This window comes from Camelus bactrianus, chromosome 9 (assembly GCF_048773025.1).
Source record: "Camelus bactrianus isolate YW-2024 breed Bactrian camel chromosome 9, ASM4877302v1, whole genome shotgun sequence".
NCBI lineage: Eukaryota > Metazoa > Chordata > Mammalia > Artiodactyla > Camelidae > Camelus > Camelus bactrianus.
This window is the reverse complement of record NC_133547.1, coordinates 15,564,976-15,590,833: the sequence shown is the minus strand read 5'-3', so window position 1 is coordinate 15,590,833 and position 25,858 is coordinate 15,564,976. Positions and strand designations below refer to the sequence as shown.

General features: G+C 39.4%; 2 protein-coding genes across 2 annotated transcripts in view; both read left to right on the top strand.

Annotated features, from left to right (window-relative positions):
- ZNF30 (zinc finger protein 30) overlaps positions 1-25,858 on the top strand; it is a 92,661-nt gene that overhangs the window by 42,979 nt on the left and 23,824 nt on the right. Inside the window, 4 exon segments of the mRNA XM_074371113.1 lie at positions 6,042-6,173; positions 8,341-8,775; positions 9,651-10,844; positions 17,263-17,318. The gene's annotated coding sequence lies outside the window, so the exon portion shown is untranslated.
- LOC105065019 (vomeronasal type-1 receptor 1-like) lies at positions 17,325-21,346 on the top strand. Its single transcript, XM_045512907.2, is given in 2 exon segments — positions 17,325-17,930; positions 17,933-21,346. Coding segments are annotated over 2 exon segments (942 nt in total). The 5' UTR covers positions 17,325-17,866; the 3' UTR covers positions 18,811-21,346.

Sequence of the window (25,858 nt, the reverse complement as noted above, 5' to 3'; positions counted from 1 at the left end):
CCCACCTAAGGTACATCTCCTGTCCTGGCACAGACAGCTGTTTTAGGCTACAAAGATCCATTAGAAGAACAATACCCAATGGGGATATGCTGGCAATTGGTGGTCCTGGCCCAACATCTATGGAGACTGGAGCCCAGTGTGGCCAATGGTCACCTTATGAGTTGAATCAATTCAGACCTCCTCCTAGGCAGTTCCTGTGCTCATCAGAGGTGTTCCATGGTGCTAAGTACCCTGAGAACTATAAAAATGATCATCCATGATGCCTGCATGAAGAGCAGGCACCACAGTCCAGGTGGTTAAATTCAGGAGCCCTGGAATCACATGGACTGGGTTAAAATCTTGACTTGCCACTCCCATCTGTACAACCCGGAAAAAAAAAGTTCTAAGACTTAAATGCTGTTTTACCAAATTTGAAGGAAAAAAAAAAGTAAAGTGAATATGCCTGCCAGGAAGAGATGTGGAAAGCAGTGTCCCAGGTCCCAGGTCAGAAACCTTCCCTGCCCAGATGGTGATGCTGTTAAATCATACCTTTCCCTGGGTCCAGGACCTGGAGAGACGCTGGGGCCGGTGCTGGAGGAGGTAGCGTTCCGAGCTCTGAGCCGCCTGTATGGGGGAGGGGGGAGTAGAGGAAGGGAAAACTGGTGTCCTTCATAGCTTCTGCCTGAAAGGAAGACACTGGGGTTTCTTGCGCCCCTGCTGCCCTGGTCTCTCCTCCCCACCTTAGCCCCGGGACCTCTGAGATGCCTCCAGGGCTGCCTGGGTGGAGTAGGTCCCCCAGAAACAGTACTGCCCTGGCCCTCTCACCTACCTGGCGCTCCCTGCAAGCCTCATCCTTACATTGAGAGGATCAGGATTGCTCCAGTCCCTGGCTTTGCCAGGTTCTGCCTCCTGGGACCCAAGCGGGGAAGGGCTGGCGGTTCACAAGCGCTGGTTGCTGATGCTCCCGCCCCCAGGCCGGAGCCAAGCGAGCCTCTGCTGTCCTGAACAGTCTCCATCTCCACACCTGGTGGGGCCCATTTGGTGGCAAACGGCTGTAACTAGGCTAGGGAAGGTCGGAAGCCCAGAGAATCCAGCTAGGGTTGAGCCGTTGGACCTCGCCGTTTGCCCTTTGTCGCCGTTTCTTCGCAGCTTCTCTCGCGCGCCTTTCTCTGTTGCCGGTTCTAAAGGTGTCGCACAGCGTCCGCTGGGCAGTGCGTGCTCCCCAAGGAGCAGCCGGCAGCCAGGAGAGCTGGGAGTTTCCCAGCTCACTCCAAGGATCTTTCATCACGCAAACTTTTCTTCATGGGCAACCTCTCGGCAACCCTGGAACCTGGCCCTCCTCCTCTAGGCTTGACCTGGTCACCGCCCACCAGTGTTTCCACTGTCTGGCTAGGATAACCCCCACCCCCCACCCCTCCCCTCACCGTCTTCTCTACTGTTCAAAAGCTTTTCTGTAATCACATGTCTTAACACTCTCGGATTTTCCATTGCTGCTAAGAGGTGGTTTCTGATCCAGCAGGCTCAGTGCTTGTCCCTGGAGTCCTTCCCTTAGGGTCCAGGCAGGACTCTCAAATGAAGCTGGTGCTGTCTGCTGGAAATTCCAAGATGTTCAGCCACAAAGGATAGTTAAAGATCTGTTGTCCAGGGTACAGATTGAGTCTCTGACTGCCACCTGAGCAGGCAGTCTACCTAATGAGACTGGTGCCATCCAGACACTTCCTAGATCCTTGCCCAAAGGAGACTGAGCTGAGGACCCTAGGAAAGACCAAGAAGGATAGTGAAGGTGCAAGAAGATCAAATAGTGACCCAGGGGCAGGATAGTCCAGAAGGTCTCCCACCATAACAGTAGGAGTGCCCAGTCTAACATCTACCCCTGGAGACAAGGGAGTGTTAACAACTTCCTTCCCAGGCAGTCCTGCGCCTCTGAAGGGAAACTTCCATTCCAACCACCCAGAAGACATCTTGAGTTAGAAAGTGAAAACATCTTACATGAGCTCATGCATTACAGGCCTTGCCTTCCTGTTGGAGGATTCCTGCATGGAAGGAAATAATCAGCAGTCTATAATAAGAATAGCGGAGAGTTGTATGGGGGCCAAACTGAGGACTATAGGCCAAGAGATTCAGATTCAAGACGCACTTGAATTGTGTTCTGCCAGACTACAAAATGGGGGAGGCTTATAAAGGCAAACCCCCCACAAAATTATATAAGTTATTTGCCAAGAATTAGGATTGGAACTGACAAGAAGTAAGGATGCTTGTTAAGCAAGGATTGGTTGGGGTCCAAAATGGTTGCATAGTTACAGGGAGAAACCTTGAGACCCCAAGGTTGCAGCTGGCAGTTGCATTATAACAGATATTGTTTTGAGAATGACTAGTAGTGTCCTCGAGTCTGATACAGTTCAGAGAATTCAAGTTCTCAGTGATGCAGGGACGTGTTTAAAGCAACATCCACAATGGCCACCTGGCTGCATTTGAATGCTTGAACCACAGTTACTCCATTTTTATTTTTAAATGCATCCTTTTCTTTAAATGTTAAACCTGATGTACAATGCATGTTTGACACAAAACAGGATGTTCTAGTTAGCATAAACTTCAAGTGAAATCTTCTATAAGCCAGAATGACTTCCCCATACCTCTTCCATCACCTGCTTCTCTGGAGGAGTGATCCAGGTGCTTTTTGGCCCAGCCTCAGTGGGCCCCCTGCTACCTGAAAATTCAACAAAGGAAGAGCCTGATAAAGTTCCACTAAGAGAAGAGGAGACGGGGAAGAAAGTTGTCACACAGGCTGTAAAACAGGAATTCATCACCCACATCTGCCTGTTGGCTTGAACAAAATTCCAATGTTCCTGTTGCTGCCACTGCCATTGTTCTGGGGCCCAGGTGAGATGCCCAGAACTCCTAAGGTCCTTTAAAAGCTTCTTTGAAGAATTGAAATGGATTGTAATATCTGGATAATACAAATATACAAAGGAGAGGTAATATTATATAGAGAGTAGACAAAATATATAGACAGGGAAGTATAACAGCTAGACATACTTCAATTAAAAAAAAGAGGATATGTGCACACAGTCACATGAACATGAGATCTTATTCCACCCACAGGCACTAACCAGAGTGTAGGGAAGAGTCTGTGCAGAGATGGTTCTCAATCAGTGGGGATGGGAACCAGTGGAGGAATAGCTTAGGCTCCCCACCTTTTGGTGGGACAATTCTAAGAATGCTCCACTTGATTTCTCAAAGGATCCCCAGCATGTAGGGCCAAAGTTGCCCACAGTATTACTTACCTTTCCTTATTTAAATAATAGCATTTTATACCCAGAAATTCACTTGTTTTATAGGACTGTTCATGCCTGCTTCATATTACTATAATTCTCATCTCTTTAATTAAAATCACTGTATTAATTGTAATTTTGGATCATTACAATGAACCTTATGTTCTAGTGGTGTATGTAGTGCAGATGATATGCACTCTTTTGAAGTTCTGTCTTCATGTGATTAGTATGTTGACCTGTAAACTCATGCTGCCAGCATCTTATTAAGGAAGGGAGAAATTAAAATTTTCAGTTGGAGTCTTTTCTGCTGAGTCTAAAGAGATGTGATGAGCTTTAGACACTACAACTTGATGCTGGCCTCACTTGCTTCTTCACAGCTTAGTTGGGTACTAGTGGCCTAATGTTTGTGATAAGCAGAACTCAGAGGAAGACACTTTCCCAGGTCCTAATTCAATGGACATGGAGGTTTGGAAGAAGAGGAGATGGAGAAGTTCATACCCAAGTGCAGCTGGCAGATTAATTATCCATATCAGCAATAACCAAACAGGAAACAGTGTGATATCTAACATGGAATATCAGTATGTCTATGAGAAGATATTAAACTGGTATAAACCAAAAATTAAATATAAAGAAATAGAAATTTATCGTATTCTTTTGCATAGATGACTTAATAGTTTTTACAATGTCAAATCTCCCAGAACATCTAAATTTTATGCAATCTTATTTTTCCTGAAAGGATTATGAGAAACTTGAAAAATACATTGTAAAATTTACATAGAAGAAAAATCTATAAAGAGATAAGTCAACCTTGATTAAGAAGTTTAAGGAGAGGTGGTTGGCTCTTTGATCTATTTCAAAACAAGCAAACCAACAAAAACAAAAGTTATAAGAATAATAAAGCTATAGACATGACTTTCAAATCCTGACATGGGAATACACCAATAGATTTATGAAACAGGATAAAAACCCAGAGACAATCTCCTGCAGTTGTTGAAACTTATATTTGCTAAATGGTGCTTCGTTAATCAATAAAAGAAGGATTTACTATTTGGTCCTCTCTAATACAACTTAGGATTTATCAAATCATTTAAATTGCCTTCTTCCAGCTCACTCTGTTCCAGGTACATTGGTGTGCATGGTGTTTCTCTCACGTACAAAAAATAGTATTTGGAGCTTTGTCCTGCTGCCTCCTCTGCCTCTAAAATGTATCCTCATATTTTTGTGGCTATTTCCCCACCCCTAGTTACTTACTCAGGTGCCAAACTCTCTAGGCTTTTTCTAGTACCATATCTAAAGTAGCATTTCCATGACTATTTCTATTCCATTCTAACACTTTATATTTTATGGCACTTATAACAATATATTATGTTATATATTTTGCTTATTTAACAAATGAAGACGGCCTAAAGAAACAGACAAAACCAGGGACAAGGACATTAAAATACAGCCCGAGGTCACAAGAAAGTCCAGGTATAGCTGTCACACACTTTGATAGCACAGTGTTCCCCCCCTGAATATTTTTAGTTTGTAAAAATAACTTAGGAAAAAGAGCATGGTCCCACAGCAGCTTGAGATGTTTTATGTGTCATTAATTAAGTCTAATGAGCAGCAAATCAAATGTAGATTGGTGGGTACCCACAAGTCTGGGAGCTTAATGAAACAAATTTAATTATAAAAACCAATAAAACCTACTAGAGAGTTATATTGCCAAATGTAATGTGAGCCTGAATTTTTAGTATGTTGTGACTGTTTGAGATATAAAATGGCTCTTGGGTCCCCAAAGCCCTCAGGTGGAGGAGGAACTTAACAGGGCCCATCCCCTGGTAATTGCTCAGTGAGCAGCTGGTAATTCTTCACTAAGGATAGCCTGAGCTTTGCAGTCTTCCTCTGCATTCCCACTTTCCTCCTCACCTGTCTAATCACATTTATGCTTCCTCTGTGCTGCTATCAGAGTTAAGTTCTTGAATGCCCCTCTTGCCTGTTTTTAATCCCATGTTTCTGCTACCTTGGAAACTATAGAATACCTTCCTGAATTTACTTCCTGTCTCGGCTTGGATGACTCCTTTACAGCTCATTTTCCATTGCCTCTTCTTTTTTTTACTACTTCCCTACCCTAAGATGCCAGTTGGAATATTTCATCTTCTCTTCTATATGCTAACTCCATTCAACCATTCTGAAACTATTAGCTCTTCACATCATGCTGGCAGTTGGCTCCCAGCTGGGTCTCTCCAACCCCAATGAATCGTACACACTCAAGTCTTTGTATGCCTGTCTACAAAAGAGCTCCACTGGGAGCCTTCACTCATTTCATTCTCAATATTCAGAAAATTAGAATCATTGTCTTCCTCCCTAAATGAAACCTTCTCTCACACCCCACCCTTTGTAAAAAAAAAAAAAATCAGAAACTTCTGGGTATTTATAGGGTCTCTTGTCTCGTAACCAGGAAGATGTCATTAATCCTTGTTGTTGACATCATCTTTAACTGATTTCTTTATAATGTTCTGATTTTCCTTTGTGAATTTTCTTTTCGATATTCCATTACCTCATTTCCTACTAATACAATCTCATATGATTTATTCCCATCAACATATTACAAAACCAGTTCAAGATCTCCTACAATTGGTTGATAAGGACATGGGTATCTGAACATTGATTTGACAAGTATGTCCTTTTCTGTTCTTCTCAGAAAAGAGACAGAAACCATTTGTATTCACATGGAGTGGAAAACAAAATTAATTTATAGTTTTGTCCCAAGGCTGTGTTAATTCTCATATTCTCTGTCATAATTAGGTTGGAACTAGCCAGAGCCACCTAGATAACCCACAACACACCTCACTACACTGACATCATGCTGATTGAGAAGGAAGAGCAAAAGGAGGCCAGCGTGCTGGAGACCTTGATATGACACATGTACTCCAGAGGGTAAGAGATAAACCCTATGAAGAGTCAGGGACTTGTTACTTCAGTGAAGTTTTAGGGTACAGTGGTGAGGGCATGCCAGGATATCCACTCTAAAAGGAAAGACAAATTGCTGTATCTTAAATCCTTTCCACAGAAAAAGGATGCACAGAGCCTAGGACATCTTTTTGATTTCTGAAGGAAAAACATTGCACACCAAGGAATACTATATTGGCTTATATGCTGGGTGGCACAGAAGGTTCCCAGATTTGAGTGGGACCTAGAGCTTATCAGCAGATCCAGCAGATCCAGCAGATCCAGCAGATCCTAATATGTTGGAGATATCAGTGTTGAGAAACAATGTAGTCTGGTTTTTGTGCCAAGACCCAGTGGAAGAATCACAGTGCAGTTCCCTGGCTTTGGAGCAAGGCCATGCCATCTATAACAGAGAATTAGAAGACTTTTTATAAGAAGCTCCTTATGTATCACTAAACCCTAGTAAAGATGTACTGCCTGACCATGGGGCACTAAGTGACCATGCATTAGGAATTGACTTTTATGAACTACAGTTCTGTTTGACCAACCAAGTCATAAAGTTGAAGAGTCCCAGGTGTTCATCACAAAATGGAAATGGCACATCCACGATTGAGCCTGAGCAAGATCACAGTTCAAAAGTAAGTTACACATAAACCACCATTTGCTGCATCCCTAACTCAGTTCACCCCTATAGCCTTAGAAGGGGCTTCTGTGACCAGCTGAAGAATGTGGACAGGTCATTTCTGTGAATGGGGTGCCTTAGAGCCATATTCTGAAACAGCCCTGAAAGACAGTGGAGAGGAAAAAACATTCCCATTTAGTTGAGCTGTAAGCAGAGTACCTGGTCATCCACTTTATGTGGAAGAAGTGGCCTGAGGTGAGGATATATAGAGATTCCTGGGCAGTGGCTGATGGCCTAGATGTCTGGTCAGGGACCCTGAAAGAAAAGAACTGGATGATTGGAGACAAGGAGGTTTGGGATAGAGGCATCCAACTGAAATACAGAAGTCGATAAGAAGTGTAAAAATTTTTGCATCACAGTTTAACACCCATTGAAAGCATCCACTGTGGAACAGACAATGAACAAACAAAGGGATTAAAAAGACTCAGCCAGTGACAACAATCTGCATCAGCCACAACTCTGTAACTAGCACAATGGGCATGTGAATGAAGTACCCAAAGCAGTAGAGATGGAGGCTAGCCCATCAGTCCTATAGCGTCAACATATACTTGTCAAGTTAGCTACTGCTGCCTTTGAATGGCAACTCAGTACAAGTCCTTGAGCAGGCAAAGTGGCCACCCTTCCGTCTTGGAAGAGTGACCAGTTCATCCTCAAAGAAATATACCCCTATTTCAGGTATGCGTTTGTTTTCCTGCCACATACCATCTGCCAGTACCACTACTGGGGCATGTGGAATGCCTTCTCTACAGGTATGGAATTCTACACAGCATAGCATCTGACCGGAGCCCCTCACAGTGCAGGGGTTGAGGGAGTGGACCCATTACCATGGAACTTACTGGCCATATCACGTACAATACCATTAAGTAGCTGACCCTAAATTACTGGAGTGGCCTACTGAAATCACAGCTGAAGCACCAGCTCAGAGGCCACACTCTGCAAGGATGGGGTGCTATCCTTTGTGAAACAATATGTGCACTAAATCAGTGATATCTCTATGCAATTCCACGTCCCTGTTAGGAATAAGACATAGGTCTGGGAACCAAAGACTAGAACTGACGCCACTTACTGTCAATCCCAATGACCCTTTTGGAAGCATTTTGCTAACAGTATCCACACCTTTCGGATCTGCTTGGTTAGTGGTCCTAATTCAAAAAGAGGTCACTATTGACTCAGATATAGCATGGATCCCTTTTAACTATGAGTTATGGCTGCACCCAGGGAACTTTGGACACCTTCTGTCCAAGCACCAGCAAGCAGGGAAAATAGTCATCACCTCAACCTAGGTAATTGATCTTGATGAATGGAGGGAGGTAGGACTTCTTTTTTACAACGAGGGGAAAAAGGAACGTGTGTAACTCTAGTGGTTACTTAGGTAGCTCTTGGTACACCTTGTCCAAATGTTACTGTGAATGGACATGTGAAGCAACCTCAGCCTGTGAAGGATATAATTACTAAGAGCTCATTCCCTTCTAGAATGAAGAGTTGGGTCACATCACTACGTTTGCCACCAAGACCTGCTGAAGGTAAATGAAATGTACAATGGATATTAAAGGAGCGAGTACCACTTGTGACCCCAGCCACATAACAGCAATGGTGGCCATAGTTCTTTCCACCAGCTCAGGAGTGGAGATCTTCAGGAATGACGGAGGAACCGCTCCACAAATGTGCAGGGACAAGTGGATCTGGGCAGTGCAAGGGTAGCCATGGAAGCACCCTGCTCAGAACTCCCTCCAAGAGACCCTGTTGTGGCTGGAGCAGAGCTGATTGGCAGCTTCCAGGTGCTGTGCTCTTAGATCCACCACAGTTTATTCCAGGCCTCACTTCCGCTGGGCTGTTCCCATCTAATGACTGCCCGGCAGAGGTACAAGAACCTTGCCCTTCCTGCCCAATGGGATCACACGCTAGAGAGTAAGTATGGCACCAGGATCCCCCATTGGCCTGGCCAAGAATGTCTCCTAACTGTGCTGAGGAGTGAGGCATTTTCTACCAAATCTTTCCTTCTCTCTTTCTTTTCTTATGTGTCCTCCATGCATTGAGTTCTGAAAGCTCTGTGTACCTCTTGTTCCCCTTTGTCCTTTAAAGATATTTTGCCCCTATAAATCCCTTGCAAGTCTCATCCTTCCATGATATCTTCTCCCTAGGGGACACTTGCACTGATGCAGCGTGTTATATGCTGGTTTTGGACGAAGTAATTATTTCTAGTTATGGAGCTTATGCATATTTTACTATCACCATAGAATTCAGGAAAAAATCCTTTCTTCATATTTTTAAAGTTGGAAACTGAACAGCATCAATGGCCAGCTGGCAGTTTTAGAAAGTGGACTTCCAGATGTAAAATGTTTTCATCAATAAGCCATTAAATGTTCTTGTTATCTACCACTAGCTTTTTAAATTTTTCTGATTTCCACCCCAAAAAAGTTGCATATAGAAATGTATAGTTAGATTTGCTACCTGCCACCAATTGCAGCCCTCACTTCACTATATGAAAGAGTCCTGAAGATCTGAGACATCTCCTCAGTCTAAACTGATCTGTTTCTCAAGTAATTAATCCAGGAACTTTACCCACAGATAGAAAGGTACTGTGTTATATTTCTGTTGTAGCAATGCTCCCAAATCCAATTTATTGGCCTCCTCTGAACCTCCAGTATATAAAATTTTCTGCTATCTCCATTTCTGATAGCCTAGTCCTATATTCTGTTACATTCTTCTTTTATACAGTTTGGCTTAACAATTCGACCAAATATTTGGTAATATCAAATTAATCTTACTCTCTGGATTCTCAGGGAAGCAGACAGTGAGCTGGAGATGGTCGCACATGACATTTACTTGGAATGGGTCTTGGCGTCAGTACCTGTGGAAGGTAGAGGAAGTAAACAGGACTGGGCAGAGGCGGATGCTGAGCTGTGATGCAAAAATGATGAAGGCCTCAGCCAACCCCACAGGAAGCTCTGGATCTGGGAAGATCGTCATTGTGGTCCTGAGGAAGCCCTGGGTTTTATACTCCCACGTGGACATGTGGTCATCCTTTCCCAAAGGGCATTGGTCTGGCCATTTCTTCTTCATGGAACATCATGTGTATTCAGATCACTCTCTCTGAACTCCTTTAAGTATTTGCTCAAATATTATTTCTCCTGTGAGACTGCCCCTGCCCCTTCTATTCCGTATTGCAATGCATCGCATCCTATTCCAAATGTATGTCATCACTCAGTTCAGCTCTTTGTCATTTCTTTGTCATTACACTTTTCACCATATACTTTACTATATAATTTATAACTTTTCCTTCATTACTTATTGTCTACCTCCCTCAATGCACATGAAGGCTACAGGTGGACACATTTCTTTGTAGGCTTGTTCACTAATGTGTACAGCGAATGCATCCAGACGATGCATCTAGAGATGATGGCAGAGAGTAGGTATTCAGTCAGTATTTGTTGAAACGATGAAACCCTCAGAAAACACAGCTTACCTTCCACCTTTATACTCTTAATTACCCTCTCTAATTCTACACTTCCTATTCCTTTCCCTCCAAGTTTGTTATTGCTCACTATTATCAGGAATAGAAATAATTCATATTTTGAAGGAACAAAATAGCCATGATTCCAGTATAGCCATTGCCTCAGCTAATTCCCTCCTTCTTAGAACTCAGCATTCTGTACTTACCTCTCATTGAGACCTACCCTTTCTCAGACTTCGCCGATAATTTTCTCCTCTAGATATTCTTGTCATTCTCTCTGGATAATTTCCTTAATCAACATTAATGGCCTTCTGGGAATTGTTCACTTCACACATGTTTTTCAGAGATCATCTTGATTCCCCATGTGGACCCTGTCACTGAACTTACAGGTGAAAGGATAATCACTTCCCAGGAGCTGACATGTGGAATCCCAAACCTATATCTCAGGGTTCAGATGCACCCTCTTTGCAGACGCACAAGACACGACAACTGCAGCCACTGTCTTAGCAAGAAGCACAATTTGGTAAGTGGCTATTCTTTTCAGACAAATACATGGAACTTAGAAGAAATAGAATATATCTCAGGAAACGCAGTGAGAAACATTATGTGGACAAAAAGTTTTGCTTTCCTGGGTTAGAACAACATTACTGGTAGAGACCAGAGAGTTTTCTGAGGGATCCAGAGACACAGTCAGTCATGCTAACCTGCTTTAGGGCTTCTGAGCATTCTTCCTCCCTCTCCCCTGATGCAGCCCTGAGATCTACGTCTTGCCCTGACCAGTCAAACACCTATCACATCACTGTATTTGTGCTAAACCCTTCACTCTAAACACAAGTGAAGATAAGATAATGATCATTAGCTGTGATCTATGGAGTGGTCCCTTGGTGTCTGAAGGGTATTTTCTGAAATGTACAGAGGGGTATGTGTGTGGGTGTGTGTGTGTGTGTGTGTGGCAGGCACGAGGGTGTTCCCCTCCATTGGAAGTTTGTTGTGGTTTAAGGAGACTAATAATTTTTCTCAAAAATATCTGTGATTTAAAAATTCCTTTGAGAATCTAATTATCCTTCTAATCTACTACATTTCTACCCACCAAGGAACTCACATTCCCCTCTGCAAAACCCGAATTTCTAATGTACTCACCCTCATCCCTAACACCTTCATACAACAGTTTGTTCTCATAAATATGTTCTGCCCAGATAACATTTTAATAGATGTTTATATATCTCCATCTCAGAGAACACAGCATACATAATTTGGCTTCTGATGGAGTCTCCATGAAAAGTCCTGTGCTCAGGGGAATAAAATGGGTCTTTATTTGTCCCTGAATATCTCCAGTACCCCCAGGACAGGAGGAATCAGGGACCACAACTTGTTCAAGGGCAAGAGGCTCCGGCAAAGTTGTCTCTGATTTACGTGAATTGTGTGAGTGCTCACTCCAAGTCAAGTGGCATTCTTGTTTGTTATTTACATATTTGTCTTCAAAATGATTATTTCCCTCTGTCCCTTAGCTTACTTTGCTTCTTTGATAAACTTCTAATATATAATATATAGACACCACTAGCTTTTTCCTGAAATTATCAGTTTAATTTTAATTGCTGTTAGAAAAAATTACATTTACATTTTTTAATAAATCTGTATGTTTATAAAGTTAATATGAATGTTCCCTGTCAAAATACCCTGCTACTCCTCTTCAGTTTCAAGAACCCAAAGAGTAAGCGGTGTTATTGATTGGTATATACTCTTTAAGAGCGTATTTATTCATTGATCATTTCTCAGTGAAATCTCCCTTCACAAGTCTCTGCTTGACCCTCCCGTGGCACTTCATCCCCTGTTCCCTCTGTAAGAGGCACTGATTAGCGTCTACGGAAAACTGAAAGATCATTGCTGGTCGGCTGTGCTCGTCCATGCCCCAGCCTTTCTCTACCAGCTGCTTGAGGTTTTTTTTGTTTATAAAAAGTCTACTGTTTTCTATTAAAACACTAATGTCATCCTTACATTTTATTTAAATTACATGAGGCATGTAACACATCACGAGTGACTTCAACATGGCTTTCAAAAAAAAGAGAATCCTTTAAATCAATCTGATATTGAATGCTCTGGAATAAATTCCAAATCTTAGGTTACTATAAAAATGGCTGTTGTGTTAAGTGTTGGTAAAATTGTAACTTTCAAAATATAATGTAAATCAATAAATATTCTCCCCTACAGTTTGAGGGGGGACTTACGACTACTGGGTTGTATTTAGACCTTATCAACTGAAAGGGGCAATATATACCTATTCTTTTGTTTTGTTGACAGTGTTTTGTAAGATGACTTTATTTTCAGATCTTTTCCCTAATATATGCCTATTCTTTAAACACTAAATATATTCTGAGTTTACTCTGATATTTTTGAACCAATTTAGAAATGCAGAGTTTCTACTCAATATCTGTGGTTTTATTTTTGCATCTACTATTACTTAGACTAGTAACATGTAACTTTTTGCAAAACAAAAATCCAATAATTTTATTAGTATGAATATATACAGCAGTTTAAGATTTCTTTGAATTTTTAAACTTTTTACTTTGAAGTAATCTTTATTTTGAGAATAGTTTCAACAATAGTACAAAATATTCCCATACAGCTGTGACCCAGCACCTCCCAATGTTAACGTCTTATGTAACCATGTACATCTGTCCAGACCAGGAAATTAATACTGGTGTAATACTATGTGCTATGCTATATACCTTACGTGGTTTTCTCCAGTTTTTCCACTAATATCTTTTTTCTGTTCCAGAATTGTTTTTTCTTGTCTTTAATGACCTGTACACTTTTAGAGAGTACTAATTTTTATATAGACTTATATAGTAATATTTTTTTACTTTACATAAAAGTAATCTTTGTATAGTCATATTATATAGATAATACATGCATAAAATATTAAAATTAATATATAAAAATGTTTATATTTCAGTAATATAATCTTATATGTGTATATGTTGTACTACATGTAATATGTATATATGTATATATATGTTGTATAATCACATATATTACACAGAGAGACAGTGAGAGACAGAGAGAAGGGGTGCTATATAGAGATTACATAGAGAGAATAAATATATTCTAATATATACGTATATTCTAGAATAGCACTTAGTTTGGTTTTGTCCAGTGTTACTGCTGATGTGTATTTTGGAGAAGAACACCAAACAGGGGATTTGCCCTTCTTATCTCATTATATCAAAGGATGCATAACATAAACATGACTTATCACTAGCGATACTAATGTCACTCACTTAGTTGAGGGGGTACCTGCCAGATCTCTCCATTGTAGAGTTACTACATTTTCCTCTCCATGCTCTGTTTGTTATAAGCCAGTCACTAAATCCAACCCACAGTCTGTAGGAGCAACAACATTAACCTTTGACACCTAAAGGGAGGAGTATCAAAAAACTTTTTTGGTCACATATTTAAACTATAGTATAATTATTAAATACTTGGGGAGAGTTATTTTGAGGCTATGAAAATATCCTGTGTGTCTTTAATGTTTGCGCTAGTTTTCGTATTCTTCAGTGGATCTTATCTGCAGCTTTGATTAATTTAGATTGCTAATGGTGCTTTTCTGTCTCCCACAATTCTTCTTCATTTATTTATTGGAACTCTTTTGCTAGGAAGATTTTTCTCTTCTTTTAATATTTATTTATTCAGTTATTACTTACACCCATATAGGCTCGTGGACATTTACTTTATTCTTTGCATTATAATCCTAAACTACCACTATTTATTATTTTACTCAAAATGTTCCAGCTTCCACTGGGAGCTCTTTCAGTTTGAGGTCCTGTGTCATTTTGACATGACCACATCCATTTTTTAGCAGTTTCTTCCTTTCTGGAAAAACGAGATGCTCCAGGCTCACCTTGCATTTTCCCTGCCTTAGCTCTAGAATGGCCATTTCTCCAGTGAACCTGGTTCCATTTATTGGAAGAGGGTATTTAGAAGCCAAGATCTAGGGGCTAGGTGTTCTTGTTGCTTCTGGAGTTTCTAGGGTCTCTTAATGAGCAGAGATAAGAAATTATGTAATTAACCTGTACACACACATCTATTTTTATTTTTTCTATCTCTCTATGTGTGTATAGGTACACACAAACTTTGATTGATTGGTTGTTTCATTGATTGAAGCAGGTTATACTGATGTCTCTGGTTCTAATGCAACACAAGTTTCATTCTAGCCTTCTCCCTTTGCTTATTTGTAATTTCTTTCTCTAACAGTGAAAAACCTGGCTCTTTTATTATCTGCAATTTACCTATTTGTTCAACTCCAGTACACATGCTAAATAGTTTCAGAATTGCTAACTTGTACTTCTATGAGAAAAAAATTTACCAAATAGAGCACATTATTTGTGAATATTTCTTTTTGGCTTTAACTTGAATATCTAATCAAAACTCCGTTTTCTAAAGTCACTTTCTTTTTCCTGCATCCCATTCAGTGTGGTAATGTCATACATTTGTGATATAGTTAGATTCATTTGTTACAATTGCACTCTAGGATCCCCTATTTCCTGTTGGATTTTGCTTTCAATTTGCATACAGTGAGGTCCACTCTTTGTACTGCACAGTCCTTTGAAATTTGAAAACCTACAGAATTGTGTGTAGACCACTGTAGTTGTGTTTCGATTTCAGCAGTTTGAATATATTGTGTGTGTGTGTGTGTGTTGTGTGTGTGCGTGTGTGTGTAGTTGTATTTATCTTGCTTGGGACATTTTCTTGTCCCACACTTTGAGTTTACAGCAAGCCAACATTTTAACTGTTGTAAGCACATATCTGCACACGTCTCCTTCCATTTCTATAGAGTCAATATCTCACTGTTTCTCTACATTTTAAGGAAACTGAAGGGTGACCAAAAGCTTTCATTATTACAGTCCCAGTGTCCTAAGTAATCCTTTTTAGCAGATATCCTAGGTATCCTTTTTAGCAGTGTTGTTTACAAGACACGTAGTGCAGGACAGTTAGCAAATAGATCTTTCTGTTTTCTTTTGTAAGAAATTCATAAACTGAATGGAATTTGCCAAAATTTACATCTTCATTGCCTGCTGGATATACAGATAAATGAGCAAAGTCTAGTTTGCATCTGAACAAGATATCAACAGTCTTTTATTTTACTTTTTATGTACCTCATTACAGTTTTCATAGAAATCAAGAAAGCCATTTGAAACTCCATTTTTCAAATAACAAAGTACCTAAGAGCTACAGGAAACATGTTTTGTAGTTGTCGTCACGATCAACACATCATTTTATATACTATAAAAGCAGAATCACTGGTAAGAACTGATGCAATCTGCTCTGCACCGTAAGGGGTAGACACACGCAGTAACAAAATGCCTCCCTTTGTTCACCAACAGGACATTTTAGTTGCAGCCTCTGAATCAGGAAATGTAACTTTACTCAGGGTCACAGAGCAATCAAAGGAATGATCTAATACCTGTTTGTTCACGCGGTATGTCCTAGCTGACTTTGGTATTCACAATTTTTGACTGAGCATTGATGCCTCTTTAAATTTAGATTTAGGAGTATTTCCCTGTCTCATTCTAACTTGCTGAGAGTTGGTTTGCAAAGGTCCTCTCCAATACCTTCTCCTTCATGCCCCCAAGTACCAAAATCTGCCCTCCTTTTTGTGTAGTGTGATATATCCTTCCATCTGTCATTAAAATAACACAGTGGTTTAGACTTCTTTTTTTGGTCATTTCTCGGTCATGCTGGCCCTGGCATTGGAACTGTTCTTACCTTTATTATCTGCACTCACAAAGTTTGGACACAGTGCTCACAGTATTAAAAATCAAGCCAGCACTACTTCAATACAAAACACAACAGTTAATCCACAGTTTAAGACAAAGACGGACCGTTAACACTCGTGATTACAATGTACTTGTATCCTATTAGATTTTGGCCCAATTGTTTGCTCTGCATCTTTAGCTTTCTGAGGGGTTAGAAAATAAGTTAATTCAGCTCTTTTCTGTATAATGGTAGGACTGATGCACATCCTAAATCAGAAGCCAAAATCTACGGTCTTTTTTTTTGTGGGGGGAGGGTGTTGAGGGAGCAAGTCTACAATATATATTTAGGCTGTACAAATGTACGGTCAAATTTTTGTATTTACTTGTACCATAAAATGATCATTTTTTTTTATATATAGGAAAAAATGCAATGTGTTGAATTTAAATTCTGCTTCATAAAGTTACGGATCAATTTTTACTTCTAATTGTAGGTTAATTTTCATTTTATTATATTGCCCCAAAATAAAAAGTATAAAATGATGTTCCAAAAAGTCTTTCAAATATGTCTTTTCCATACCAGTAATATTTTAATTTATTTTTATGTATCTTTGTACCGTTTTCTTTTTATGTGAGCACACACAATTACATACATACACACACACACACACACACAGTTTGCCCTTTCCTTAGAAAATAGCAAAATGTAGAGATCATGCTGGAGTGTGTAAGCACCTCCTTCTTTTCCTTTTTTTGTTTTTAGATTTTATAATCATCATTTTTTAATAATATCTATTTAAGGTGTACAACAGGATTTGATATACATAGTGAAATGCTTACTACAATCAAGCTAATCAGGATAACTGCTCATGACATAGTTACCACTGTTTTTTTGTGTGTGATGAGAGCACCTGAAATCTATTCTCTTAGCAAACTTACAGGATTCAATACAGTATTCTTAGCTAGAGTATCAACTGGATGTTAGATTTCTAGATTTATTCATCCTACCTCATGGCAACTTTGTACCTTTTAACCAACATCTTCCCATTCTCCCTCACATCCCCGCCCCTGGCAACCACCATTCTACTATCTTCTACGTAGTTGACTTCTTAAATTCCACATTTTAGTGAGATCATGCAGATTTTTTTCTTTCTGTGTCTGGCTAATTTCTCTTAACATGATGTCTTTCAGGGTCACCCATGTTGTGACAAATGGCACCATCTCCTTATTTATTAAGGCTGAATAATGTAAGTATATACCACATTTCTTTATCCATTCATCTGTCAATGGACACTTAGGTTGTCTCCATATCATAGCTGTTGTGAGTAATGCTGCTATGAACATGAGAGTGCAGATAACTTTTCAAGGTACTGATTTCATTTCCTTTGGGTACATACCCAGTAAAGGGATTACTGGATCATATGATATTCTAGTTTTAGTTTTTTGAGGAACTTCCATACTGTCTTTTATAATTGATATGCTAATTTACTTCTTCTCTTTTCATAATTACTGGGTAGTACCTTGAGTGGATGAGCCTTTGTTTATTCAACAAACTTCTTGTCATCTAACATTTGCATGGTTTCCAGATTTTTTTCCTTTAGAAATACTTTCTAAAAATCTTTAGAAAGTGTTTTATATTTAGAAAATAGATTTTTGCATGCTTATTTTTAATGTTCATTTTAAATGCTAAATGTGGGTTCTATTAAGCCCAAAAGGGAACATGAGATGGTAATATGTGTAATTTTATGTTCCTCCAGATTCCAACAAGTGCAATTAAAATCCTTATTCCCTAGATATGGATGTGATGGGTTTTCCCAGTTTGGAAATGGGGATGATCTTCCTCACTCAGATGCAAATTAGCCAAACTTCACTCTCCTTTTTCTCTGTAGCATCAATTTGCTTTCAGGACACAATAGCAGGCCCACAGATCAGATTCTCAACCAGCTGGTCTTGGCCAACTCCTTGGTGCTTTTCTCCAAAGGAATCCCTCAAACAATGGCAGCTTTTGGATGGAAATATTTCATGGATGATGTTGGATGTAAACTTGTCTTCTACTTGCACAGAGTGGGAAGAGGAGTTTCCCTCAGCAGTACCTGCCTCCTCAGTGGCTTCCAGGCCATTAAGCTTTGGCCCAATTTCTCCAGGTGGATGGAGCTCAGGATTAGATCCCCAAAATGCATTGGTTTCTGCTGTTCCCTTTCCTGGATACTGAACCTCTTAGTAAATAGCTTTATTCCCATGTATGTGAATGGTCCATTGAACGGCAAAAATACCAGTTTGGAAAAAATGAAAGAGTATGGCTACTGTTCTGGGATTACAGCTGAGACATTTATGACCTCATTATATGCTCTCATTTATTTTTCCATTGACATTATATGTTTAGGTCTTATGCTGTGGGCTAGTGGCTCCATGGTCTTTGTCCTACACAGACACAAGCAGCAAGTCCAACACATTTACAGCAATAGACTTTCCCCCAGGCCTTCCCATGCGGTCAGAGCCATACACACCATCCTAATCCTGGTAAGCAGCTATGTCTTCTTTTACTTACTGTCTTCCATTTTGACTCTCTCTGTTTCACTAAGTGTGAACCCAAATCAGTGGCTGGTGGACAGTGCTGTGCTTGTGGCTTCATGTTTCCCTATATTCAGCCCCTTTCTCCTTATCAGCAATGATAAGTGTGTCTCTAAATTCTGCTTTGCCTGTTGGGTCAGAAAACCAAGTTTTCTTAGTGAGGTATAACAGCTACAGATTTTCTGATCTATGCAGACAAATCTATTAGTAGTGTTAGCTTATTTATATGTAGATGTCTATTACATGCTACTTATATTTGTAGGAATTTATGTTACCCAGTGATTAAGAGAAAAATCTCCATATTCATAAAGCACATAGTGGGCCCAAAATATTAGATTATTTACACAGTTATACAAATATTACTTAATGTCGTTATGCTGTATCTTCAATGGAGAAGTTCAAGGTCCTTTTGGGGGTATAAGGTAGAGAAATTTCCCTATTTGCATATATAAGTGGTGTTGCCTATACTATACTATATAATTATACTATAATTTATACTATACTATACCATATATAGTATAATGGAATGTATTAGGGTTATTCAGAGAAACAGAACCAATAGGATATGTATATTCAGCAATAAAGATTTTTTTTGAGGAATTGTCTCATGTGCTTATGGAGACTGGCAGGTCCACAAAATTTGCAGACTGGGCTGGCTGGCTAGAGACACAAAGAAGAGTCAATGTTGCAGTTCAGATCTGAAGGCTATCTGCTGGCAGAGTTCTTTCTTGTTTGCGGAAGCTCAGTCTTTATTCTGTTAAGGTCTTCACCTGATTGGATGAGGCCCACCCACATGATGGACGGCAATCTGCTTTACTCAGAATTTACTTTTAATGTTAATCTCACTGAAAAACCACCCTCACAGAAACATCCATAATAATAATTGACCAAATGACCATGACCCAGCCAAGGTGACACATAAAATTAACCATCACATGGAGATATAGTTTTTAATATATTGTCTAAGAATATATATCTATATCTAAATCTATATCTCAAATGTATCTGTTAAAAGGAAAATCATATGGAAAGACCCATTTTAGGAATGCATATGTATCCTCAGTGATTCCCCCACCCCCAGATCCAGTGCTTCTGGCAAAATGCAATAGCTTGGAGGATAATTCAGACTTTGTCTTAGAAATAAAGAGAGGCCAATGAAGAGGTTCCATCACATGTGTGAATCATCTGCTCTACTTACTACAAAGCATTTTTCACATTAATATACTTACATTTAAGACCTAATTACAGTTAAAATATTTTAGTTTAATGGTCCTGAAACAGAATACATTTCCAATTTCAATGATCAGCTTTTACTAAATTTTAAAAAAGAATGTCAAAAGACTTTAAGCATTTCTTGCAATAATCCCTCATAGATTATTTCTGACACTTTCTTTCTAATGATGTGTTCTTTGCTATTCAATTGAGGCTGCTCATATTGTGTTTAAGGATTTAAATTTAATCTTTTAATTTTCATGAGAGAACCAACCATTTTATACAGCTTCTCTGTAGTGCAGCTCAATAATCCCTGAGATTAATTCTATTTCTTGAGAAAGCATACCTTTAGATTTATTTGCACACCAAGATGATGAGAAACATATCATTAGTATAGGAAATTGCTTTATATTTATGTAGCATTTAATGAATCTTTCTAAAGCCAATACCTAAGTAAGTAACTACCACTGAGGGTAATACAGGGTAGAGGTATTGCTAATACAACATTTTCTAGCAGTGCCCCTAGTCCTGAATGCTCCATCCCTTTCACAATATTTTCCTTCCCAAGAGGGACCCAATATCCTGATTTTTTAAATCAGCATGTCCTGATTTGGGGGATAGTTTTCCCTATTGTGCAATTAAAAACTATTTTGGTTCCGTCTACATATTAATCATGTGATCTGTTTTTAAGACCTTACTCTAACTTCTTTCAGAAAATAAATGTTTGTAAGAATCACCCATATTGTTCCTTGTTTCTTTCTGCCATCCATTTTCATTCCTGCTGAGCACACCATGGTACAATTTTTCTATCCATTGAACTGCTGATGGACCTTTGTTTTGATTCCAGGATTTTACAATAACAATGCTGCTCTGGAACCTTTTGTCTTTATTCTGATGCACATAAGAACATATTTCTTTCTGTCCCCACTGCCATAAATTAGGTGTCCAAATGTGCATGGATCTCCTTTTGAGCTATTAGTCTAATACTGTGCAAATAGCCAAGATCAAATGATCTTTATTTCTACAGCTTTATAATATAACCTAATCTGGTAGAAAAGCTACTCTATCATTTTTCCCCCCTTTTTAAGTATGTCTTTATTGTTGTTTGTCCTGTGAATTTCCTTGTGAATATCCTTATGAGTTTTAGAAAAATTAAAACAAGCATTTTAGCACACTCTCACTATCCTTTTTGTTTCCTCACACTACCAACACAGCAGAAGCCAGTGCACTCTGGGGGGTCTAATTCTGAGCTCCATCCACCTGGAGAAATTGAGGCAAAATTTTAATGGCCTAGAAGCCACTGAGGAGGCAGGAAGTATTTAAGGAAAACCCCTTCCCACTCTGTGAAGTAGAATAAAAGTTTATATAAATATCATTCAGGAAATATGTGCATTCCAAAACAGAATTTGCTCTTTGAGTAGTGTGGTGTGATGTGTGTGTAAATTTATTTTATCTTTGTTAATTGTAGACAATAATAAAACTTGCCAGAATACTATCCTCTGAGCATTCCAGTTAATTTTTCTTATTTGGATATTTTCTTTAAGAAGGTCCTCATGGTAGGTCTCAGTTCGAAAAAATGAATTTTAGGGTCTCATGTCCTCACAAATATTTATTTTTCTCTCTTTCTTTCAAATATTCTTGGTGTAAATTTTTTTTCTTTCAATACTTTCAAATTTTTGCTTCTTTATATACTTGCACCCACTGTAATTTTTGAGCTCAGTAAGCATGTATGTAGAAGTCTTCTTTGCCTGTCATACTCATTGTTTTATTATAATGTATCTGGATGTGTGTTTCTCTTTTTTAAACATCTCCTTTCAATATTCCCTTACCTTCTTTAATTCTGTTATCTGGGTGTGTCTGCTCCTATCATTGATACTTATTAGCATTTTTGGCTTTTCTTTAATATTTTCAGTGGCTTTGCCCCTTTCCAACTGCACCTGCAGTTTCCCTATCTGATAGTTCAGCTTCCCATTTCATATTTTAGCTACATCAGCCTTATTATTCCACCACTGTATTTTGATGATGATGTCTTATTCCCAATAATTCTACATTTCTACTTTTTCTTGTTCTGTGCTATTAATAAGCACCTCATTTTGAGCATAATCTTCATGTATCTTATTTCATAGACATATTTAGCCTGTGACAAAAGATATTTTTCCAGTGTTATACACAGCCGCATTTCATGGTGGTTGAACTTAGAGCTTTGAAAGAGAAGTGTAAGAAGAAGGTACCTTCTTTACCAGATATTAAAACACACTAGAAGGTGACAGTAATGGAATTAGGCGTTAGTGAGAGCCAGTTCCAGTCTGCAGCTAAGTGTACCCTAGATGGTGAGCGGGAGTGGGGTGGCAAGGAACAAGGTCAGAAGACTCACACCTCAGCAGAATCGTGGAGGTAAATGAGAAACTTCCTCATGGCAGCCTCCTGTAAGATAGGAAGGCAAGTGAGAAATACCGTGTGAAAACTCTTCATGAGGTCCTACCATGTTCCTGGGACTTTCTGCCAACACATAGGTCAGACTGCAGTAGGGCCTTGCCCGCGTGGCTATAAGGAGACATGGAAGATCATAAGGATGCCTTGGTGGAGCTGTCCCCATATGTATGGTACTGGCACAAAAACAGACAAATAAATCTCAAGAGACATTCTCAGGCCTATATGGGAACTTTGGTATGATATATGTAACGTCACAAATCAATGGCAGGGAGGTTTGATGTCTTGATATTCAGACTGCTTAGCTGGTCTTAGGCCTTATAATGGTCTTGTGGGAGGTGCCCCCAGCTGACCTCTCTGACTTCATCCCTTACTGTTATCACTGACTTCTCAAATACACAAAGCCCTTTTGTCTTAGAGACCCCGAACTGATACCCCATCTCTTGAGTGAAGTTATCCCAAATGTTCACATAGCTTGTTTCCTCAACTCCTTCATGTCAATATGCAAAAGTCAACCCCCCAGAGATGTCTTCACTGAACAATCTAAAACACATCAAAACTATATTTTCTATTTCCAAAAGAAAATCCCTAATCCTGACAGATTTATAGGGGGAGGGCTCTATGAAATAGTCAATGAAATGATAAATCCCAATATACTCAAAATCTTTCAGAGATAATCAATTGCAAACTAATTTTATAAGGTTAGAATAATATTGTTGTATAAATGCTAATTAAATTCAGCAATGCATATAAATTGTATAACCTTGGGTTCATCTCAGAAATGGTTTATTATTAGGCAATACACAAATGTTATTCACCATATTAGTGGATAAGACATAATCATATGATCATCTTAATAATGCAGAAAAACATGTACATAAAACCCAAATTTATTCACTTTAAAAATATACACCTATCTTTTGGGAAAACTGGACAGCAGCATGTAAATCAATGAAGCTAGAATACTCTCTTACACCATACACAAAAATCAACTCAAAATGGATCAAAGACTTAAACATAAGACAAGATACAATAAACCTCCTGGAAGAAAATATAGACAAAACATTATCTGACATATATCTTAAAAACATTCTCCTAGGGCAGTCTACCCAAGCAATAGAAATAAAAGCAAGAATAAACAAATGGGACCTAATTAAACTTACAAGCTTCTACACGGCAAAGGAAACCGTAAGTAAAACAGAACGACAACCTACAGAATGGGAGAAAATTTTCGCAAGTGAAACTGACAAAGGCTTGATCTCCAGAATATATAAGCAGCTCATACATAAGAAAAAAACAAACAACCCAACCCAAAAATGGGCAGAAGACCTAAACAAGCAATTCTCCAAGGAGGAAACACAAATGATCAAGAGGCACATGAAAAAATGCTCAATATCACTAATTATCAGAGAAATGCAAATCAAAACAATGAGGCATCACCTCACACGGGTCAGAATGGCCATCATTCAAAATTCCACAAATGACAAATGCTGGAGAGGCTGTGGAGAAAAGGGAACCCTCCTACACTGCTGGTGGGAATGCAGTTTGGTGCAGACACTGTGGAAAACAGTATGGAGATTCCTCAAAAGGCTAGGAATAGACTTACCACATGAACCAGGAATCCCACTTCTGGGCATATATCCAGAAGGACCCCTACTTCAGGATGACACCTGCACCCCAATGTTCATAGCAGCATTATTTACAATAGCCAAGACATGGAAACAGCCTAAATGTCCATCAACAGATGACTGGATAAAGAAGATGTGGTATATTTACACAATGGAATACTATTCAGCCATAAAAACCGACAACATAACGCCATTTGCAGCAACATGGATGTCCCTGGAGAATGTTATTCTAAGTGAAGTAAGCCAATAAGAGAAAAAAAAAATACCATATGAGATCACTCATATGTGGAATCTAAACAAAACAAAACAAAACAAAACATTAATGCAAAACAGAAACAGGCTCATAGACATAGAATACAAACTTGTGGTTGCCAGGGGGTAGCGGGGTGGGAAGGGATGGACTGGGATTTCAAAATGTAGAATAGACCTGCCTCCCAGATCAAGGCTGTTTCTGACTTTCCTGAGTAAATATGTCCACATCCCTTGAAAGATAGGCCCTGGGTAGGAAAGACACTTGCCATTGGAGGAGGTTAAGAATTAAGCAGGTGAAATATTCAGATTTCTCCAATGCTAAGGGTAAATGACTTGAGAGAAGAAACATTTCATTGACTTTCATGATTTTCTGGGTCAAGAATTTGAACTAGGCTCAGCTGAGTAAACTTCGTTCACGTCGCTTCGGTGGAAGTCACGTGGTGGTACTCTGCTGATAGATGGATGGCAGCTTCATTCAAATACGTGTGCCTTGTTGCAGGCAACTGAAAGGCTGGGCTCAGATGAGACTCTCAAGCTGAGAACCTCCACATGGTCAAAGTTCTTAAATGGCAACACAGCACCCCCATGACTGTTCTAAGAGACCCCATAGACCACAGAAGTTGTAACTCCCTTTGCTTTGACCTATTCTCAGAATGTTACACCCATCAAAGCTTTTAATCAAGCTAGTTATTAAGGTCCATCCAGATTTAGAGGAATATGAATTAGACTCACTTTTCAATGGGAGAAGTAGTGAAGAATTTACTGCCATCTTCAATATACTGCAAGCACCACTGGCCAATGGGACACTACAATTGCAAAGCCCAAAAGACAAGCTGGGGGGAAGACTAAAAAAAATCCCAAACTCTAGACTAAATAACAAAAGATGGAATATTATGAGACCATTGAGGACAGAACAAGAATGTGGAAGTTTCTGAAGCCTTGGGAAATAAAGGATTCTCAGACGTGATCTTGAAGGAGGAATGAGATGTCATCAGTGAAGAATTAAGTAATTTATCGGGTATCAGTTACATAATAATCACCGATTCCTCTAGCACATAAAGATTTTGAGACCAAAGGCGCCATGCCTGTCCTGTCCACAGTATGCACAGAATTTCACACAGCTGTCACAACAGAGTGAATGTTTGTGCCCCTCTAAAGTTCGTTTGTTGAAATCCTAACCCCCAATGTGATGTGGTGGTATGAGGAGGTGGGGCTGTTAAGAGGTAATTAGGTCACGAAGTTGGCGCTTTCATGAATGGGATTAGTGACCTTATAAAAGGACCCCAGAGAGTTCTCTTGCCCTCTTCTCACCACATGAGGATACAAGAAGTTGGCAGTCTGAAACCTAGAAGACGGCCCTCAACAGAACCTGATCATTCTGGCATCCAGAACTATGAGAAATAAATTTCAGTTGTTTCTAGGCACTCAGTCTATGGTATTTGGTTCTAATGGCCCAGACTGATAAGACAGGTATCATTTGTTCATCAAGTGTCATCAGGCAAAAGTGATCAAGTACGAAAAGTCACAAAAATACAAATGTATATATGCAAGGAAAGGTGATGAGACGTGCAAGGTCAAAGGTTTGTGTGCATGGAGACTACTGCCAGGAGGTGACCCTGCAGGAAGTGGTTAAACAACACATCGAGGGGCTTGGGGACCTTGCTAAGAATCCTATTCTCAATTTTAAGGGTTAA